This window comes from Astatotilapia calliptera, chromosome 17 (assembly GCF_900246225.1).
Source record: "Astatotilapia calliptera chromosome 17, fAstCal1.2, whole genome shotgun sequence".
Lineage (NCBI taxonomy): Eukaryota > Metazoa > Chordata > Actinopteri > Cichliformes > Cichlidae > Astatotilapia > Astatotilapia calliptera.
In genome coordinates this window covers 37268524-37286894 of record NC_039318.1, presented here as the reverse complement: position 1 = coordinate 37286894, position 18371 = coordinate 37268524, and the positions used below count along the sequence as shown (strand labels likewise).

The 18371-nt window shown below is 40.9% G+C and overlaps 1 protein-coding gene and 1 non-coding gene across 6 annotated transcripts in view; both read right to left on the bottom strand.

Annotated features, from left to right (window-relative positions):
- Positions 1–18371, bottom strand: part of hmcn1 (hemicentin 1) — an 87328-nt gene that overhangs the window by 60014 nt on the left and 8943 nt on the right. For all 5 annotated transcript variants that reach the window (XM_026146195.1, XM_026146197.1, XM_026146196.1 and 2 more), the window contains exons 2-6: positions 6007–6077; positions 4515–4673; positions 4306–4428; positions 2557–2728; positions 527–633 (exon numbers count right to left, since the gene is read on the bottom strand). In XM_026146195.1, the coding sequence (XP_026001980.1) occupies positions 527–633; positions 2557–2728; positions 4306–4428; positions 4515–4673; positions 6007–6077 (632 nt within the window). The remainder of the gene's footprint in view (positions 1–526; positions 634–2556; positions 2729–4305; positions 4429–4514; positions 4674–6006; positions 6078–18371) is intronic.
- trnas-aga (transfer RNA serine (anticodon AGA)) lies at positions 1350–1431 on the bottom strand. The gene has a single exon. It is a non-coding gene; the product is annotated as a tRNA-Ser (tRNA).

Sequence of the window (18371 nt, the reverse complement as noted above, 5' to 3'; positions counted from 1 at the left end):
AATCTAACTCTATGCAGAGATGAGTGCACCACCGGGGGCCTCAGAGGCAACACTGACACAACGCCGACAAATCACTCAGGTTAACAAAATCCAAAACATCTGGCTTTGACAGCAGCAGTGACAACGTGTGACAGCTGGGTGCCAAGATTAGACAGGAGCAGAGCTTTGAATGTTAAACATTGTCTCGATCCTCAGTGTTGCTTTAAAATCCATCTCAGGGCTCACGTGTGTTTTTCTGATCATGCTTTGATTCACTGGGAATCCGAGATGCCTTCACCAGACAGCGTGCATGTCAAATTGATTACATATCATTGTATCTCAGCATGCTGATATATTACTGCAGTAATTCAAGTTTTGAACCTTCTTCAAGGCCACGGCTCCCTCCTGGGGTCTACGTTGTTACCTCGTTTCAAGGCTACACCACTCAACTATTTGCAGTAAGCGGTCTTAAAAGCAGTCCAGCGATGGTAGTTGTTAGCAGGCTGTTATTTTACACACATTTTCTGCTAAAGAATGAATTGTTTACCTTGATAGACCACATCCCAGGCTGTGGATCCTTGATGTTGACAACTTTGGCAGAGTTGGGAATGTGCAAAAGCTCAGTGAGGCCATCACTCTTCCCCACAAGCTTCCCTGGAGGAACATAGACATGGACCGTGAGATAATTATTTACCTTTTCTACAGCTTTGAATTATACAACCTAATTCTTAACTCTTGCTGCTGGATGGATGCACGTCTTATAAATCATCCAAGATGTCTTTGATACATTAGCCAAGATACTGTAATTAAAACATGTGCGCAATGTATGCATCCCAGATGTTGCTGCAGTCTTTACTATGGCAGACAGAAAAGAAGACGCTTTCGAACACTGTAGTTAAGTTACTATATTATATGTTCCTACGTGTTAGTATCGTCTAGTTGCTGTTTTAGATAATTAGTCCTTTTTTTAAATTGTTCTTTTCAATTTAGGATTTCTGTTTTGATCTATGTATTACTCTAGCATCATGTGACTGGTTTCTATATTTACTCTATTCTAGCTTTTAGTCCTGGTTTATTACTACCAGTAGGTGTAGTAGTAGTCTTCCCAGATCTCAGTGGGACCTGAAACCTTTGCCACTGAAACTGTTACGTCCAGATGAACAGAGATTTTTGAGATTCCCTTACCTGGATGACTGAGCATGCATTAAGACGTAAGTTTATGCTTTGGTCCCTCAGTTAGTATTCATATTTGCAGTATTCTCTTTTGATTATGTGATTATCCCTTCATGTCTTCTCAGAAAATCAGCGACTACAGCCTGTCAGGGTTGGTTTGCTCTTTAACTGTCTGACGGCTGAGAAAAGCATTGTGTCGTTGTCGGCAGGATTCGAACCTGCGCGGGGAGACCCCAATGGATTTCTAGTCCATCGCCTTAACCACTCGGCCACGACAACTCTTGTGAGATCTGAGCTGACGCTCGTCTGTTCTGCTGACTCTGCTATCTGCACCGTGTGTGCGCGCCACATGGGACACCGACACCTGTCACTTCACTGTAGCTTCTCTCTGGCTTCTGGCAAAGCTAGAAAGCAGAGTGTGTATTTTACATACTGCACATAGAGAAATCTCCTCTAAATTCCAGAGAAACTAAAAAAAGAAACAACGCTGATTTTGGAGGCTCTGTCACGGTTTCATTTCAAACTGTGGTTTTGGGATCTTGTCAAAATTGACACAATTATGAACATGGATAGGGATAACTGATAAGAATTTAGCGACTCCGATTTTCTTATTGATATCACAACCATCCCTAACCGGCAGTAAAGAAATTAGATTCATGCGACTTAAATGCATGCTGTGGGTCAAATGTTTGTGCATGTTTGTTGTGGTATTTCCCCTCTTTGCTGTTTGGAGTCGTTAATTTTGATCCACCGTGCAATATCATCTGGAAAGCTTCATTTTTCTGCATGACAGTGATCCCAAACACACTACCAGAGCAGTTAAAGCATCCCCGGATAGAGAGAAAAACACACACACACACACTATGGAAAACTAACAGTCATGGACTGGTCTCCCCAGAACCCAGATCTCAACATACTGGAGCCGTGTGGGATCAGACAGGCAAAGGAAGAAAGGCAGTCGACATCCAAAGAAGAACTCTGAATGTGCTTTAAGAAGCCTAAACTATTCCTGAAGACTACTGAAAGAAACAGGAGCGCTTGCCTAAGAGAGTTCAGCCAGTGTTGAAGAACAAGTGGCCATAGAAAATATTTGTTTTCGAGTTCATCAGAGTTGTACAAACTCTAGTTTTGCTTTCTATATTGTATTTGCATACATGGCTGCACATGTTACAACAGCTCTGCACTTATTTCACTTGCTCTTATATAAGAAACGAGCAATGACTCAGTACTTTTGCACAATATTGAATGCTGTACAAATTTAGCTATTATTCATTATTCATCATTTTAAATGAATGAATACATAATTTATACACATTTTAGTGAATTCTATAAACAATGCAAAAAATACATCAAAAACGAAGCTTTTTAGGAAACATGTTGGCATGTGGTTTACATTCATCATACCCTGGGGGTTCTTGATCTCAATGTCAGGTGCCGGGCCACTGAGTGCCACGGTGACTTCCTTGAGACTGGGGTCAAAGGGCATCTGCCACGTGTTGCTGACTCCAGTGAAATGATCAGTGGACAACAGGTGGACCTTTGAGGACTGCACTGCCTCCTCCACCCATTTAAGAACCTACAGCGATGGAAAGGAAATGTGAAGAATGCGTAAGTTACACATATATGGTGTATAGTTTTGGGACCCTGAATCTGTATTCAAACACCTGACAAAATATAATGGAGACTTAAGTGATATAGAAAACTAACACACAAACTGCATACAAGGTCAGCTTCCCAACACGTGAACGCTTTGATCTGGAAGTTTCTAACGATGCTCCGTGTCCTGCCTCCTTCCTCTGAGTCTCTGTGGAGAACTCAAGCCATACTGTGTGTGACCCACATGTCTCGCTATCCAGGACATGTGATGGAACATGCGCTTGTGAGAGCGTTCATCTCAAAAAGGCCTTAGGAAAATGATGACTGCATGGGGAAGCATTATCTGATTGAAATTTAGTCTTGTTGCCTCGTTTTTACCTCTCCAGTAAGCATGTTGTCATTTCTTTTTGCACCACAGCAGGCGAAACTGATTTACAATGGTTTATGTTTCCTAACTGGGCGGATTGAGATGCCTGAAGTTTAACTGACTTTGATCTATGACGATGATCGAATGTTTTCACTACTCCCAACCGGGGCGGAGTCTGGCTCTCGTCCTCGCGTGTCCTCGATCACTGATAATTACTCACCTGCCATCCATCGCCGACGATTACTCCTGCTCTACTTAAGGCCTCAGTGGAGTCTGATTCTTCGCTGGATTGTTGCGCTAATCTCCGTCAGTATAACCCAGCTTGCCTAGTGATTTCCTAGTGCTTCTTTCTAACATCAGCTTCTCTCCCTGTGTACAGAATTCCCTGGACCCTTGCCTGTTTCCCTTCCTCGTGGATCCCGAGTGGATGACAGTGAGTGAGCTTGGACAAGACTGGATTGTGGGTTGTTGTGAGTCACTGGCTGTGTGAAGAGGAGCTTGGATCTTCCCTGGACCTTTCCCTGCCTGCCCCGGGCCCGCTGTTTCCCTCCCAGCACTGTATATATGTATATATTTCACCTGGTGTCATCCTTGTAAATAAACCATCTTTTGACTTTTACCCAGCGTGAGTCCTGCGACTGAGTCCTGCCCTCGAAACCATGACAGCTAGTTAGAAACCACTTTACTCGTTCATTCCTCTGCACACCTCCAGACCAGAATGCATTTGATGTTGACAAAAAATGCTGCTCACAAGCCAAGAAAGAAAAATGAAGCATTTCTGAATTTTAATATGAAACTGCTTAAAATCTATATGTCTCAGTTCCCTAGCAGGGGATCTTATCTTACAGTAGTAAAACAGCAATACCATTTAAAGCTCAGGCTTCGAGTCGTTTCTACATCCAAGACTGATGATTTACATTTCTTGGAAAAGTTAAAAAGAGCTACGGTACACATCAATCAACTAAATGTTTCCTGCACACTTGATCTGGAGACCAGACTCGAGCGTGGGCATAGCGAAATACACGAGGAGGCTGTAAAACCTTCTGCTGCCATTTTATTTACAGTACACAGCTTAGGAACAAAACCTGTGATGAGTTTAAATGATTCGATCACTACAACCAAATTACCTCTTGAAACCACAAATGGTTTGAAACCTGAATGCTTGTACGTGCTAAAAAGTTTCCTCTCACCTCATTGACCTGTTTCTTATCTAGATGGAAGACCTGCCCAGAGCTTGTAGAGGCAATCTCCTCGTATACTTTGTAACCAATGTGAGTCCTGTCGTCACAGTCTCCGGTCAACACAAACACCACCTACAGACAAGGTAAGAAAAACATGGTCACTTTGAATCTGAGCTCGTTGATATTACTGAGTGTAGAAAGAAAAAGAAAATCCAAACCTGTGACTGTTTCTGCTGAATGAGCTGCAGGACCTCGTGGGTGAGCTTATAATCTTTAGAGCGCGCGTCAGTGAAGACATAGATATACGATCCGGGCAAGGAGATCTCCAAGGCAATCTTAATGGCACCGATGCTCATCTCCGGACAGTCTCCTCCTCCCTGAGAGAAAAAAAGGCAGCCATCAAAAACTAGTTTATGAGTTTAAGTATCCTAAGTGTGAGTGAGTGAACCTCCAACAGAGCTTTAAATGCGTTTAAATGAGATTTATGGCAAAACGTTTGCTTGATTTGGACTCTATATGCAGTGAAACTGGCCACTAGCCACACTGTGTGGAATATATGTCTTGAAAAAAATCCAAAGCACTGATAAAATCTAGTGACTCTAGCTCTACAATCTAGAATATAGTGAAAGACACATCAAATAGAAAATATGCAGGGGAATGTATGAATGCTCATTCTGTCCTTTCCACTCTTCTCTCTGGCTTGTCGGTGGGGTCAAACATAAATATTCTCTGCTGCATTCCAGCAGACACATTACTGTCTGTCTGTCTGTCTGTCTGTCTCCAGGGTTCAGTACCAAGCTAGGATGCATAACCCCCAAGAGTAACATCTGGAACGGAGTGAGCCACAGTGGGGGGATTTGGGTGGTAGGTAAAGAGACAGGACTCCTCTTACTCCTCTGAACTCCACCATCTCCCCTCTGGACAATGTTGCACTCCCACATTCCCCCACTGTCCCAAACACTAAGGCTAAGCCAAACCCCAGCGCACGTCGGTTCTTGAAGTGTGGCCTGACTTTTTCTCCCTTCTGAAACACAACTGCCTTCGTGACAGACATTTTTCAATTTTAAGAAAAATATCAATTCCAAAGAGTATATTTTCCACGCTCTTTGGCCAAAGCCTCTTCAGGAGTTGTGCAGGTGAAGAGGTGAGGGGAAGAAAAACAGACTCAGGAATGAAACAGCAAGAGAGAGGAAACTGGATCCCTTCCATGCTATGCGCTCGCACACCAGATTAACAATAGGACATGCCAAGGATGCACAGACACTCGCCAAAGTCTTTCTTCAAAGGGCCTCTGAATGGTACTCATCTTCCCTTTTGTACCAAACTAATTACAGAAATATGCAGAGCTTGCTGTCCATCCATTGTATGTTTTTGTTTATGCATTTCTTTGTAATGACAGGGGAGGTAAAAATGGGGTGAAGTTTCGGGGCTTTTGTGCATCAAAGTCAGCAAACGATCATTTAATTTAATAGGTGCATGGCCCCAGTTACATGAAGGATAGGCATCCGCTTAAGATGAAAACACTAATTGAAGCTCTTTCATCATCCGATGTTGTATGAATGATAAAATTTCTTAATAAGCTCAGCAAGTTGTTCTACCAGCAGATCAGACATGAGCAAAGCCTGCTGCCTTTATCAAAGCCAGATGACCCGAGCATCCAGGCTTCAGCCTCGGTTTCCTTAGACTGATAGATGTGAACTCTGAACCCACCTGAACGTACAGCTCTCTCAGCTCATACTGGAACTTCTTTGGGTCTGTTGTGATTGTAACGGGTCCAATCTCTGCAAACACAAAAGAAGCTGTGTGATTAATAGGGCCACAGGCTCAAGATTGATGATTAACTGAAAGCATTTTTATTTCGTAAACTCTGCTCTGGGGCCAAATGTTAGCTTTGGCAAGAGCTTGCGGATGTCCAGATAAAAATGTCACAATTTAAAACGCAGTGAGGAAATAAAAGCTATTTAACTAACCGAGGAAGGGAAAGAAGGAAATGTGAAGAAGATACAGATCGATAATAGAAAAGGTAAATGAAGATCGAACGAACAGTGTTTCAAAACACAGATCAGATTGATACAAAGGTTTTTAAAAACTGAAGAAATTCTAATACAGACAGTATGTAATCAAAACAGTTGAAGCAGTATTGTTACAATTTCACAGGATTTATTCATTCTACCATTTTTGGTTTGCAAGCAAAGAGAAATCATACAAAAAATACTGTGAGTAACCAAGTATTAAAGAAGAGGCTTGCTCATCATATTTGGACTCTATTAACAGTTGTGGTCAGAAGTTTGCAAACATCCATCATGGGTGTGACAATTTTTAATGATTTCTTTGAACGATGGGCTGTGAGGTCAGTTTGCATATTAATGATCGAGGAACTGACTTCACAGCCCATCGTTCATTCAGTCGGCTACGTTCAGTTATTTTGCAAATGTATCGTTTATAAGGTTGGTGAAAGCTGCAGTCAGCTGAGACTGAAGAAGTCACCTGGTTCTCCCACGGAAAACGTCCAGATGAACACAATCAACCTTTTGGGATTTACTAACCTGGACGATTGAGCATGGATCAAGACATTTCTTTGAACTGTTCTTCTTCTAGGAGGAAATGATTGTACAGCATGAATCTTTAATGTCTTTACAAAAGAAAAAGTATGAATTTATTTTGGATTTGCTTTAATCTACACAGGGTCACGTATAAACATACACTAAATTTGGTTAGATTTGGTTAAATGTCCCCTCAACAAGTTTCTCTTCGACCCAATGCTTTAAATAGCCAGCGAGAAGATTCTGGTGCAATTCTGGATGGATATTTGACCTCTCTTCTGGGCAGAATTATTAATTTCTTTAAATTGATTAATTTATTTAAATTGATTAGTTTGAAGTCCTCCAAACATACATCTTGTCATTGTGTCCAAACAGCTTCTCTGACCATAAAGCAAGCTTTCAAACTTGAAAGTGGAACAGGGGCTTCTTCCTGGAGACGTTAAAATCACTGTGGACAATGACACTGGTGTTCCAGCAGTTTCTAGTTCATGGCAAGCTTGAGCCTTCTCCTGAACATCTCCACATGTCTTGCTTCACAGAGTTTTACATTCCCAAAGTGTTATGTCTCCAGCTGGAGTTGAACCAGCAACCTTTTGCTTGCTGAGTGGAACTGTGCAACACTATTCTACATTTAGCCACAACAAGCAAAACTGTTTTTATTTTCAATTCATCCACGATTATGTTTTATATTAATCATACAGCTTGTCGCAGACCAAAAAGATCATTTTGTGAAACCAACAGGCCAACATTCAAACATTTTCACATTTCAGAAGCTGAACAAGGGAATGTTTGCACACTGGAAAGTTTGAAAAAGTGATCAAAATAGTTAAATTACTATCACCTAACCACTGCTCCTTTCGTTGTACAGGATACAATAAAAGGTTTTCACAATGAACTTCAAATATCTGCAGAAAGAAAAATTTTAGTTTAAAATGACCTAACCAGTTTTCAACAGTTTTCAAGGACAGGTTGTCCAGAAATGGTTCTTCCTGGGAGCTACACAAATGAAGAATAAGAGCCAGATATGCACAAGGAGACAAATCTGAAGGGAAGTGTGATCAACTTGAGATCAGATAAGAGTTTTTTTTCTTTCAATGGACAAAATCGCAGAAAGTCGGCAAAACTGTCATACAGATAGTCTCACATTTGACTTTCATATGAAAGCATACCCTTCCTGTAAACTGTCATATACAGAGGAGTTTATGATCAACTCAATAACTGCAAGCTGCTTAGTGCTGTGGCAACAGAACAAGCCCCAATCATCACTCTCCATCGTCATGCTTGACATTTGCATGAGGTGTTTGTGCTGATATGCTGTGTCTGATTTTCATCAAATGTGTTGCTGTGGATTATGGCCAAACATCTCCACTTTGGTCTCATCTGTCCAAAGGACACCGTTCCAGGAGTCTTGTGGTTTGTTTTTGCAAACATAAGCTTTTCTTTGTTCAGTGTTGCTTTCTCCTGGCAAATCTTCCAGATGTGCCATACTTGCTCAGTATTTTTCTAATTGTACTTTCATGAACATCAACATTTAAAATGCTAACTGAGGCCTGTAGAGTCTGAGATGTAGCTCCTTGGTTTTTTGCATTGCATGATCTGACATTAGGTAGAATTTGCTGGGACATCCACTTTTGGAAAGACTGTGGCACCGTGTTAACTCCAAAACATGCTTTTACAGAGTCGGTCACAATTGCTGATGATTGTTGCATAAAATGTACCTGGCTGCTATTTACCCTCTGAATTCTTCTGGAAGCAGTTTTTACTAGTTTTTTTTAAGTCATTGTTCACACAAGATTTGTCTGTTAAATGACATAAAGAGGCCTGTCTCATAAAAGCTGGAGCTTTACCACATGGTGACAACATGACCAGATTACTTTGTTGTGTCCATTAATAAGCTGCTAAGCATCTTCTTGATCTTCTCAAGTCAAATTGTGTAACTTCAGCCATCGCAACTGTGCTGTGGAAAGAGACTGAGGGGCTGCAAAAAAGACACACACACACGCACACACTATAACCAAATTGCAACCCTGTCACTAAAACCACATTTTTAGTCTCAAAATACCTTCAAACTTGTGGGGATCGGAATTGTGTCCCCATAAGGGCATTTGGTCCCCACAAGTAGAGTAAATGTCCAATGTTTGGGCCCCACAAAGATATGTAAACACAGACACACTCACACACACGCACACACTGGTCCCCTTGTTGAAGAGAGGACAATTACAAAAGACGTTTGAAAACAGATACAGTTTTGCAACAGTCCTCAACTCTGCTGAATGGTTAGCAGAGTCACACTCCCTGCTCAGTTCTGCTCCTGACTCAAATGAGTTCAAATTTAAATATTCATATTTTGCCTGAGATGATGATCCATTATCTACTCTGCATTTACAGCTGCCATCACCTTGCACTCCTTCTCGAAACACAGCCCACAGGCACTTTCAATTTCAATAACAATATTCACAAAGAAGCAAGAAGTAATTTTTCCAAACGACTCAGATTTTGGCATCACTGTAACTCCTGAAGGTGGAGCGAAGGAACATTTGCAGTGATCAGAGACGCTTTTTAAAAACTAACATGGAAATGTTTCTGGCTGCTCTGAAGGGAACATGGATCTCCAGCCAAACTTTTCATAGAAGGAAAAGTTGACATCTCTTTCCTTATGGGAGAAGTTCCCGTAGCTGTTGTAAGTATTCTTTAGCATTGAATATGGTGCCCTTTAGCACCGCTGCCCTCTTTGCCGTGGCTGTAGAGTGGAAAACCATAATACTCGTGACATCTAAGCAACATGAGACATAAAAGATTCAACTCTTCAAGCTCTTCTAGTTTAATTAGCTCTGAATTTTACATGTCAGGATGATGCTGCCACTCCTGTTTGTCATTACTTTTCTCTTTAAATGTGTGTTTGTCTACATTTGGAAGCCTGAAAGAGAAACTGTGTGCTTTTCCAATACCAAATAGCCAAATACCTTCTTTGATGCAAAGGCACACTTGTTAGGGGTCAAGTGCTTTGACCCGGGGCATCCTTAAGAGGCGTTAAGAAAAGACATATTATTAGTGCCATTATTTCAAAAGGACATTTTTCTTGGGGGGGGTCATAGAAATAGTTTCATATGTGAAACTTCCTACTTATTTAGTATTTTATGAATTTTAAATAAAATTGGACAACAAAAGGAATCACAGTAATCCCAATTCTATACCTTCATGTGCAAGGGAAACATAACCTTTGGTTTCCACAGAGGAAATAGCTTCTCAGTGATGAACCCATAAAGGCTATGGATGCAGCCAACCGAATGAGCTCAAAGTGAAAAAAAGTCTGACAAACAGGCAACAAAAGAGAAAAAATGGCCGCCAAAAACTAAACAAAAAGGTGTTTTTTGGTGGCGTTAATGTGGTAGTTCTGCTCACTGTTGACAAAAGGGAACTAGAGATAAATAACTAAAACGAGACACTCCAGCCTTCATATGAGCATTCTGGAGCACTGACCTGTATTGCCTGCTCTAAAAAGCATCCATCTGCAAACCACATGCAAGCTCGAACACTTACAGAAGTCTTAATGGGATGGGCAACTGTCCAAAGGCAAACTCACTTTTACCTCCTCTGACATTCAGGCTTGAAGTAATTTGCAAGGAATCACAGAAGCATTTACTGTGCAGTGAGCTTATCTCGCTGTACACCAGCAGCAACAAGGAATTTCAAAGCCAGCGCATGGGAAATTCTGAGGAAAGCTGCGTTATGACTGAAAATTGTCAGAACTGTATAATTTAGAGCTAATTGCTAATGAGTTATGACCATGATGTCATATAATTGTTTGGTTCAAAGGTTTAAAGTTCTCTGTTTGCCACAGTGAGGAGACTTTATGCAGCTTTATGCACTTTTATAGTCCACATTGGTTTTCATTTCTTTTCCACTCCTGAGGTCAAAGAAGTGGATGTTAGCTCACGATCGTACTGCTAATAAAAGCTTAACAACCAAGCCCTTAGAAATGCAGTTTCCTAACAATAAAAGACACAACATAAAGTGTATCTTGTGTTCAGGAATGCCATCGAAGGTTATGTTTACTCGGTGAACAGAACTTTCGAGATTTCAAGGTTTATATTAACAACTCATTAGCACTGAGCCTATTGTTTCAAAATGAATTAGCGAGCCACAGTGTGCAGTACATGCAAAGTACTGTACAGAAGTCTTGAGCCGTCCTTCATTTATTTATATTTTCTTTCCAAGGAGCCAGATTTCTCTTTATTTTTAAAGTTGTCGTGAGCATCAGTTTTCCAGGTTTTTCTTTGGACATTGGCTGCTTTTTCAATTATTTTCACAGAAATGTTTTTGTTTGCTAAACGACTTAATTGCAGGCATAAAATAGTACCAACACAGTGATTCCCAAAAAGCTATTATCTAAAAAAACTGTCATATCTTTATCAGCAAGTAATCCAGCAAAGACCTGACGCACAGCCTGAGAGATGCGTCTGGATCCATCTACTGTTTCCTCAAGCAGCATCAGGATTGGCCTGAATGGAAGGGTAGCTGTCAAGAAGCCATTCTTAAGGAAGGAAAATGGGGGGAAAAGAAAGTGAGGTTTGCCAAATTATACAAGAAGTGGACTGAAAATCAGTGGCAAGAGATCTTATGGAGTAATGAATCCAAATTAGAAATGTTTGGTTCAGTTGCTGTCAGTGAGCATCCCCAAAAGCATTGGCTGATGTCGGGGATTTTGTCAAAACCGGCTGAATTATAAATGCAGAAAAGTACAGTCAAGTTGTGATGCCATCTGGAAAGCATCTGACTGGTAACAGCTTTGTTTTTCAGCATAACAATGATCCCAAACACACTTCCAGTGCAGTGAAAGCACACATGAATAGAAAAACATGCAGTGGAACCCTATCAGTCATGACCTTCCCAGAGCCTGGAGGTCAACAATACTGAGGCAGTGTGGGATCATCTTGACAGAGAAGAGTACAACATACAAAGAAGAGTTTTGGATGTCCTTCAACAAGCATGAAGACTACTTAGCTGACTAAGAGAGTTCAGACTGTGTTGAAGAATAAAGGTGGTCACACCACCTGACTTTAAAACCTGTTAGGCTAAATTATTTTTGCCTTGTATACTTTATTTCCACGTGAATCCCAACTATTTCCCATTTTTCTAGCAGGATAAAGAGAAATGAGGGTTGGCTACAGACTTTCACACAGTACTGTATATGTTATTTTCTTAAATAATGGTCATGTAGGAGACTCTCTGTGGCTTTCTGATCCAACAAAAATCCAACAGGTTACACAACATGTAGCTGTTATAGCACTTAACAGCAGCAGAGGCTGTAAATAAACACAAATATCTGCCATTCTGCTGACTCAAAGCAAAGTCTGCCAGAATAAGAGTGGCTGTCATCTTCATTGTCAGGTTTGGAGTTTAATTCACCTAATCAGCCCCACGGGGAAATGCACAGCACGAGGCAATTACAGTGTGTCGGTGAGGAAAGTGTCCAGAAATCATACTATAAACTATACACATAACAGCAAACAGGTTTGCAGATTCTCGAGGTAACAAATCATTTACATTGAACACGGTGCATATAATGTTCCAGCAATGTTTTCTGCAACAACCCCAACGTGCACCGATCACTTCTAATAGGCATCACTAGTGCACACATGCAAACAGGACAAAACAAATAAAAAAGAAGACTAACATCCAAAAAAGAAGAAAAAAACAGAAGCGCCAAATTGTTTTCCTTCTTTGTTGTTTAAATTGGCGAGCATTACTGCGACACCAGGCGTGATATCAGCCCGAAAGACTTTACCAAACAGGAAATTGTAATCTTGAGAAAGATTAATTCCTACATTTTACTAACTTCATGTGTGTCTGTTTTAAATGGGGGGAAAGTATTGTGGAGAGGAAGTGGTTAGTTAGTCTGACAGGATAATAATGTCCATTTATTCCAAATAACATTTCATTACTTCTGGTGTTGACAGTCACGCGACTCTTTCCCTCACTGCTGCAGAGCAATAACCACACTTCAAGCACAAGCGCTAACACTTCTACTTGGTAGAAGAAGAAAAGAATAGAAAAGAACTAAATAAAATATGGCGTCTGAATTAAAAGAGACACGACTCTATCAATAAAAAGGAAAAACCTCTTCTGGTAAATTTGGCTGGTCAGGTTTTTTAGGGTCAAGTTCAATTCTAAGCAGCTCCCGCTATCTTTGAGTGATTCCCTAGAAGTCTCCTTCTGACGCCTCACTGTGCTCAATTTTATTTCCATCATGCATCTGCGACGTTTGCAGAGGGCAAACATTAACCTGGCACAATCCAGTGTTTTTCTGCAGACCATTTCACACACTCTACATCCAAAGACGATGCATTAAGTGAAGATACTGAGCAGAAGACTGCTCATTGTTGGCCCAGAGTTCTTCTTTCTGTCTTTCTGTTTCCTTTCTAATCTCTTAATCTATATCTTGTTATTCTGCATACCATCCCCAATTTACATCTAATGACTGAACGTTACCCTGAAGCAACAGAGCTGTCAGCACGCAGGATTTCAAAGCACCAAACATCAAACCTGTGACGTAAACTAAGAGAGAAGAAGCACCAGGCAGTTGTGGCCCTGCCTCTCCTGGTGATCGTTAGTCTTTGTAATTGAATGTGACTGGGGACAATGGGCCCCGAAACCACAGATATCTATTAATGGAACTGAATGATCAGACGATGCTACGCACAAATAAATAAAAACTGATGCTCACTGTGTAATCCCTCCCAGATGCACAGACCCACGAGAAGCCTGATCCAGAGTCAGTTATCCATCTGACAGGATAACATGTGCTGGAGACACAGCACAGAGGAGGATGAGACCCGAGGGTACGGCTCACAGTAATTAAACTGGGATAGCTCAGTAGGTAGAGCGGTTGCCCCATGATCGGAAGGTCAGGGGTTCGAATCCCCTGAACGGCTACCCTGAGGTACCCTTGAGCAAGGTACCATCCCTACACGCTGCTCCCCGGGCGCTGCACTGGTGGCTGCCCACTGCTTCACTGAGTGAATGGGTCAAATGCAGAGAAGAATTTCCCCACGGGGATCAATAAAAGTGTACATTATTATTATTATAAACGTGTCCCATGTGCATGAGCGTCTATGCAAATTTATCACTGTCATTTATGGGAATGTGTGGTATTTTTTAAGAAGTACTCAGATGAGTTGCAAGCATCCGGATCTTTCCTTAAAGCTGATGTTCTCAGAGCCCGCCCTGACCCTGTCTTCAACGCTGACCTTTGACCCCTACAGTTTGTCAGCTGTGTTCAACAACGGTCTGCAAAGCATAAACAACAGCAAGCTCCATCTGGAGCGCATTTACCTTTCTAAACTATTTCGGAATTTAATTTTGTTTTTCACTGTGCAATATAAAAGACATTTCGAGCCACGTATGCCACAGCGCTTTTTGAAACCAGATGTTACCATAACAGACTTTTTAAACTCAGTAAATAATGTTGCCGTCTCGCTATCCTCTGACTATCTGACTAAATGCTTTGTGGAAGCACAAATCTGCAATTTAGGGGTGTTTTAGATTGACTGCAATTTTATTCTTTTGTTTTCAGAATCTGGTTTGGCTTTAAAACATTCACACTTCAAGACAAATCGTATACATGTGAGTAACTCTGCAGAAAGAACAGGCTTGAGGAAAAGTACTCCACAAGAATTAAAAAGGTAAGTAGCAGTCGTTCATTAGCTGCTATTCAAATGCACTCGATTAATTCATCATCAGTAATGTGATCACATCTTTTTTTTTAAAGAGAGATTATACAAACTTATATACATTGTATCATCTTATATGACATTAGATCTTTTCAAACATTTAAACTTTTCTTTTTAAACAAAAAACAAAGTAAAATATGAAAAACATCATACCTACACAAGAACAGAAAGTTAAGGAAAAACTAAGTAAATTAGAAAAAAATTAAATAAAAATAAAACAGGGAAAGGGGGTGCTTAAATCCTATGTCTACATTAAATAAGAGGAAATCACAAATCTTTTCCATTTAGTCACAGGGTGGGTAAAATGCATTGCTCTAAATACTGAGAAGGGAAGATTTCAGATATCCCACAAAGGGTGTCCACTGTGAGTGAGATCTTCTCCACTCTCAAAAATGTCCAGACAGTATTAACCCATAGTGGTGCAGATGGAGGCGTAAGAGATTTCTAAAGAAGTAAAATACAGTCTAAGAAGAAGGGAACAGAAAACCAAGACATCAGTTTGCTTGGGAGATATATTAAGAGGGATCATTGGAACTCCAAATATGCCAATTAGAGGATCTTCTTGGATCTGAATTCCAAAAACCTCTGAAAGTACATAAAGGAAATCCCTCCAAGATTAATGCAAACTTGGACAGAAGAAAAACACATGGCTTAGGTTGCAAGAGGAGGTCACATTGGTCTATAATTGAAGGATAGATTTTTAGATAAATGAAAAATGGACTGTGTTTATTACTTTACACTGCATACAGTCCTCTAAAGCCTTTCTTTACACATGACTTCATACTGACAGAGTTCTGGTCTGATTTATGATCAAATGGTTGGTGCTCTGTATGTTTTCACTTACAAAGTGTCTGTGACTTCATCAGATCAATAGTAACGGACATAAAAGTCTCTGGATCAGGCTCTGATGAATGTTCCTTCTATCAGCTTCACCTATGAAAAACTGAAGATATAAAAAAAAAAACTTGTGGTTATGACTCCCGTGGATGCTTTTTTATGGTCATAACAGGATTTTACAAAACCACCACGACAGCACATTAGAAAGAAGCAGCGTTCGTGAGAAGGATAAAGAAGACAAAGGTGCAGACTTGATGAGCCAGAGCAGCAAGTCTGCCTCTGTTTAGTGTCGGGGACTTTGTCTGTGACCCAGCACTTTGAGCTTATTCTGTATTTTTGAGTTTCTTATGTGAGGTTTAATTATAAATTCCTATTCAAAGGAGCTTGCAAAGAAAAGCGTCTGGACTTCTTTAAGTTACTTGAAGACGTTTCACCTCTCATCCGAGAAGCTTCTTCAGTTCTAAGGTCAAATGGTGGAGAGTCCCAGATTTAAACCCAGTGGGAGTTTCCCCCCACAGAGGGATAAAGGACCCCCTGATGATCCTCTAATCACATGAGCCAAGGTGTGAAACTGGGTGTGGGTCCCAATCAGCCAGGGTTTCGGGTGAGCTCATTGTGAAACCTGGCCCCACCTTATCATGCGAATTCCTGCCCAGACCTCTACATTGGACTGAAGAAGCTTCTCGGATGAGAGGTGAAACGTCTTCAAGCAACTTAAAGAAGTCCAGACGCTTTTCTTTGCAAGCTCCTTTGACTACAATGACCTGGATGACTGAGAACCTTCACAGGCATATAAGTTCCTATAAGTTTTTCTTATTTAGGGCGTAGCTGAGTTTTAGTTTAGCATCTGTCTCTTCGGTTTTGTGTCTTGTTTCTTGTCTAGTCTGTCATGTGTTTTATGTCTGTGGGTTCCATATTGTCAAGCCTGTGTTGTCATGTCTACGTCTCTCCATACTTCCTGTTGTTTTCTTGGTTTCTATCTTCAATGTGTTCAATTTTACTTTTCCCTGTGACATCATTACGCTCATTCGAATCAGCTGTGTCCCCATATGTTTCCACTTCCCTTGGTCACCTCCTGTGTGCATTCATTCTGTGTTTTCATTCGTTCCTCGTCTGGTCGTCTGCTGTGTTCATGTCATATTTCCAGGTTTTTCTATGTATCCATGGCAGTTCATGTTTTAATCTTAGTTCACCCAGTTTAGGTTATTGTTTAGTTTCGCCTTTGCCTTTTGTTTCGTAATGTTTTCCAGCCTTAACTGAACGGCTTTCTTCACGTGTCTCACTGTGACAGTTAAGGCTGCAAATGCCTTTTAAGAAAGGGTGAAAACTGGCACAGGCCACAAACACATTGCTGCTTGTGATGTTTCTTGGTCTCCATTATAGAAAAGTCAAAGCACTCACAGCTGGTTGGCCTGATTTTTAAAATTTACTCTCTCTTTGCTAAATGCAGCTTCTTAATTGCAGTAATTGCATTCATTTTCTTTAAAAAAACAAAACAAAAAGTAGAAGGCTTAAGAATAAATGGCAACAACTTCAATATTAAAACCACAGAACTGCAAAGCTCATGAATAAGTATTTTATGACAGACTGTAATTACGCCTGCTCATAAGAGACCGGCGGCGTTTTCGGTTCACTATGGCTCTTTTGTTTAACGGGGGAAATTCTAATTGAGCTGAAGCAGACAGAGAAACCTCAGATGCAGCAGATCAGCGCTGTCGACCACACACAGATGCACACTCAGATGTTTGCAGCGGTGATTTCCAAACGGTGTGCCATGGCACAAAGGTTTGTCCAGCTGTGTTGCTGAAAATGTAAAACTGGCCGTGAGCTCGACATGTGCTTCTCATCAGCTTGACGTAGGATACCGTGTACCAAACCATCAGATTAAGCTCAGGCTTCACCCTAAATCCTTAATTGTGAGGTAATAACACAACATAGATGCATACTTTATAAAGGGAGAGGTCTACAAACACAGCTAGTTATGGCTAAGGTGGTCTTTGTGATATATGACTTCCCCCCAGCACAGACTGCCTAAATGCTGATGGTGAGATACATACGTAGCAAAAATCCACACAGTTAAAATCTTCTGGCTTTTCTTCTTGTAGTGAATGAGACGTCAGCCGTGGAGCTTATTATGAAACGCTTTAGCACCACCGTACACACCATAGAACAATTATACAGTGATCAGGCTTCACTGATGCAAAATAAACCACAAACTCAGCTCTCATGTTTCTGTCCATGCTCATATACTGACGCTGACTAAACTTGCTCAGGTACAGCTTCATGGTCCCACTATTATGCCATCAGCAACCTTTTACAAGCATGTAAAGACTCAATTTAAGGAGATTTAAATCTGGCAAGGTAGACAACATTTAAATAAAACAGGAAGACCATATTTTTGGCCACTCTGAGGTAAGTTAACAAGCTATAAACATAATACTGACATATTATCACTTTATAAAGTGGCTGTGGTGAGTTACTGTTCCTAATTACACATCCTGTAGATACAGAACATTTGGAGACTGGAAGTGTTTTGCACAGTACTGTGCAAAAGTCTTGAGCCAGCCCTCATTTCTTCATCTCTTGCTGAGAAAATGGGAAATGCAGTAGGTGCAGTGATTCATGGAAACACACGATACAGCAAATAAGGCAAAAGCAGAATTTGAAAGTCAGCATTTGGTGCAACCATTGTTATTTGCGAACCACATCTCTTAGGCAAGCTGTCTCGTTGTTTCTTTGGGCTGTTTTCAGGAATAGTTCTCCAGGATTCTCGAAGGACATCATCTTTGGATGTTGTTCCATCCACTGCCGTGTAACGTTCAGGTCTGGGCTCTGGGGAGGCTTCTTGACAGCCAAATCCAATGAGACCATTTCTGATGAGGCCTCAGTGAACAGTAGATGGATCAACTGAGCGGCCAGATTTATCTCTTGTGTCCTGTGCCAGGTCTTTGCTGGATTTCTT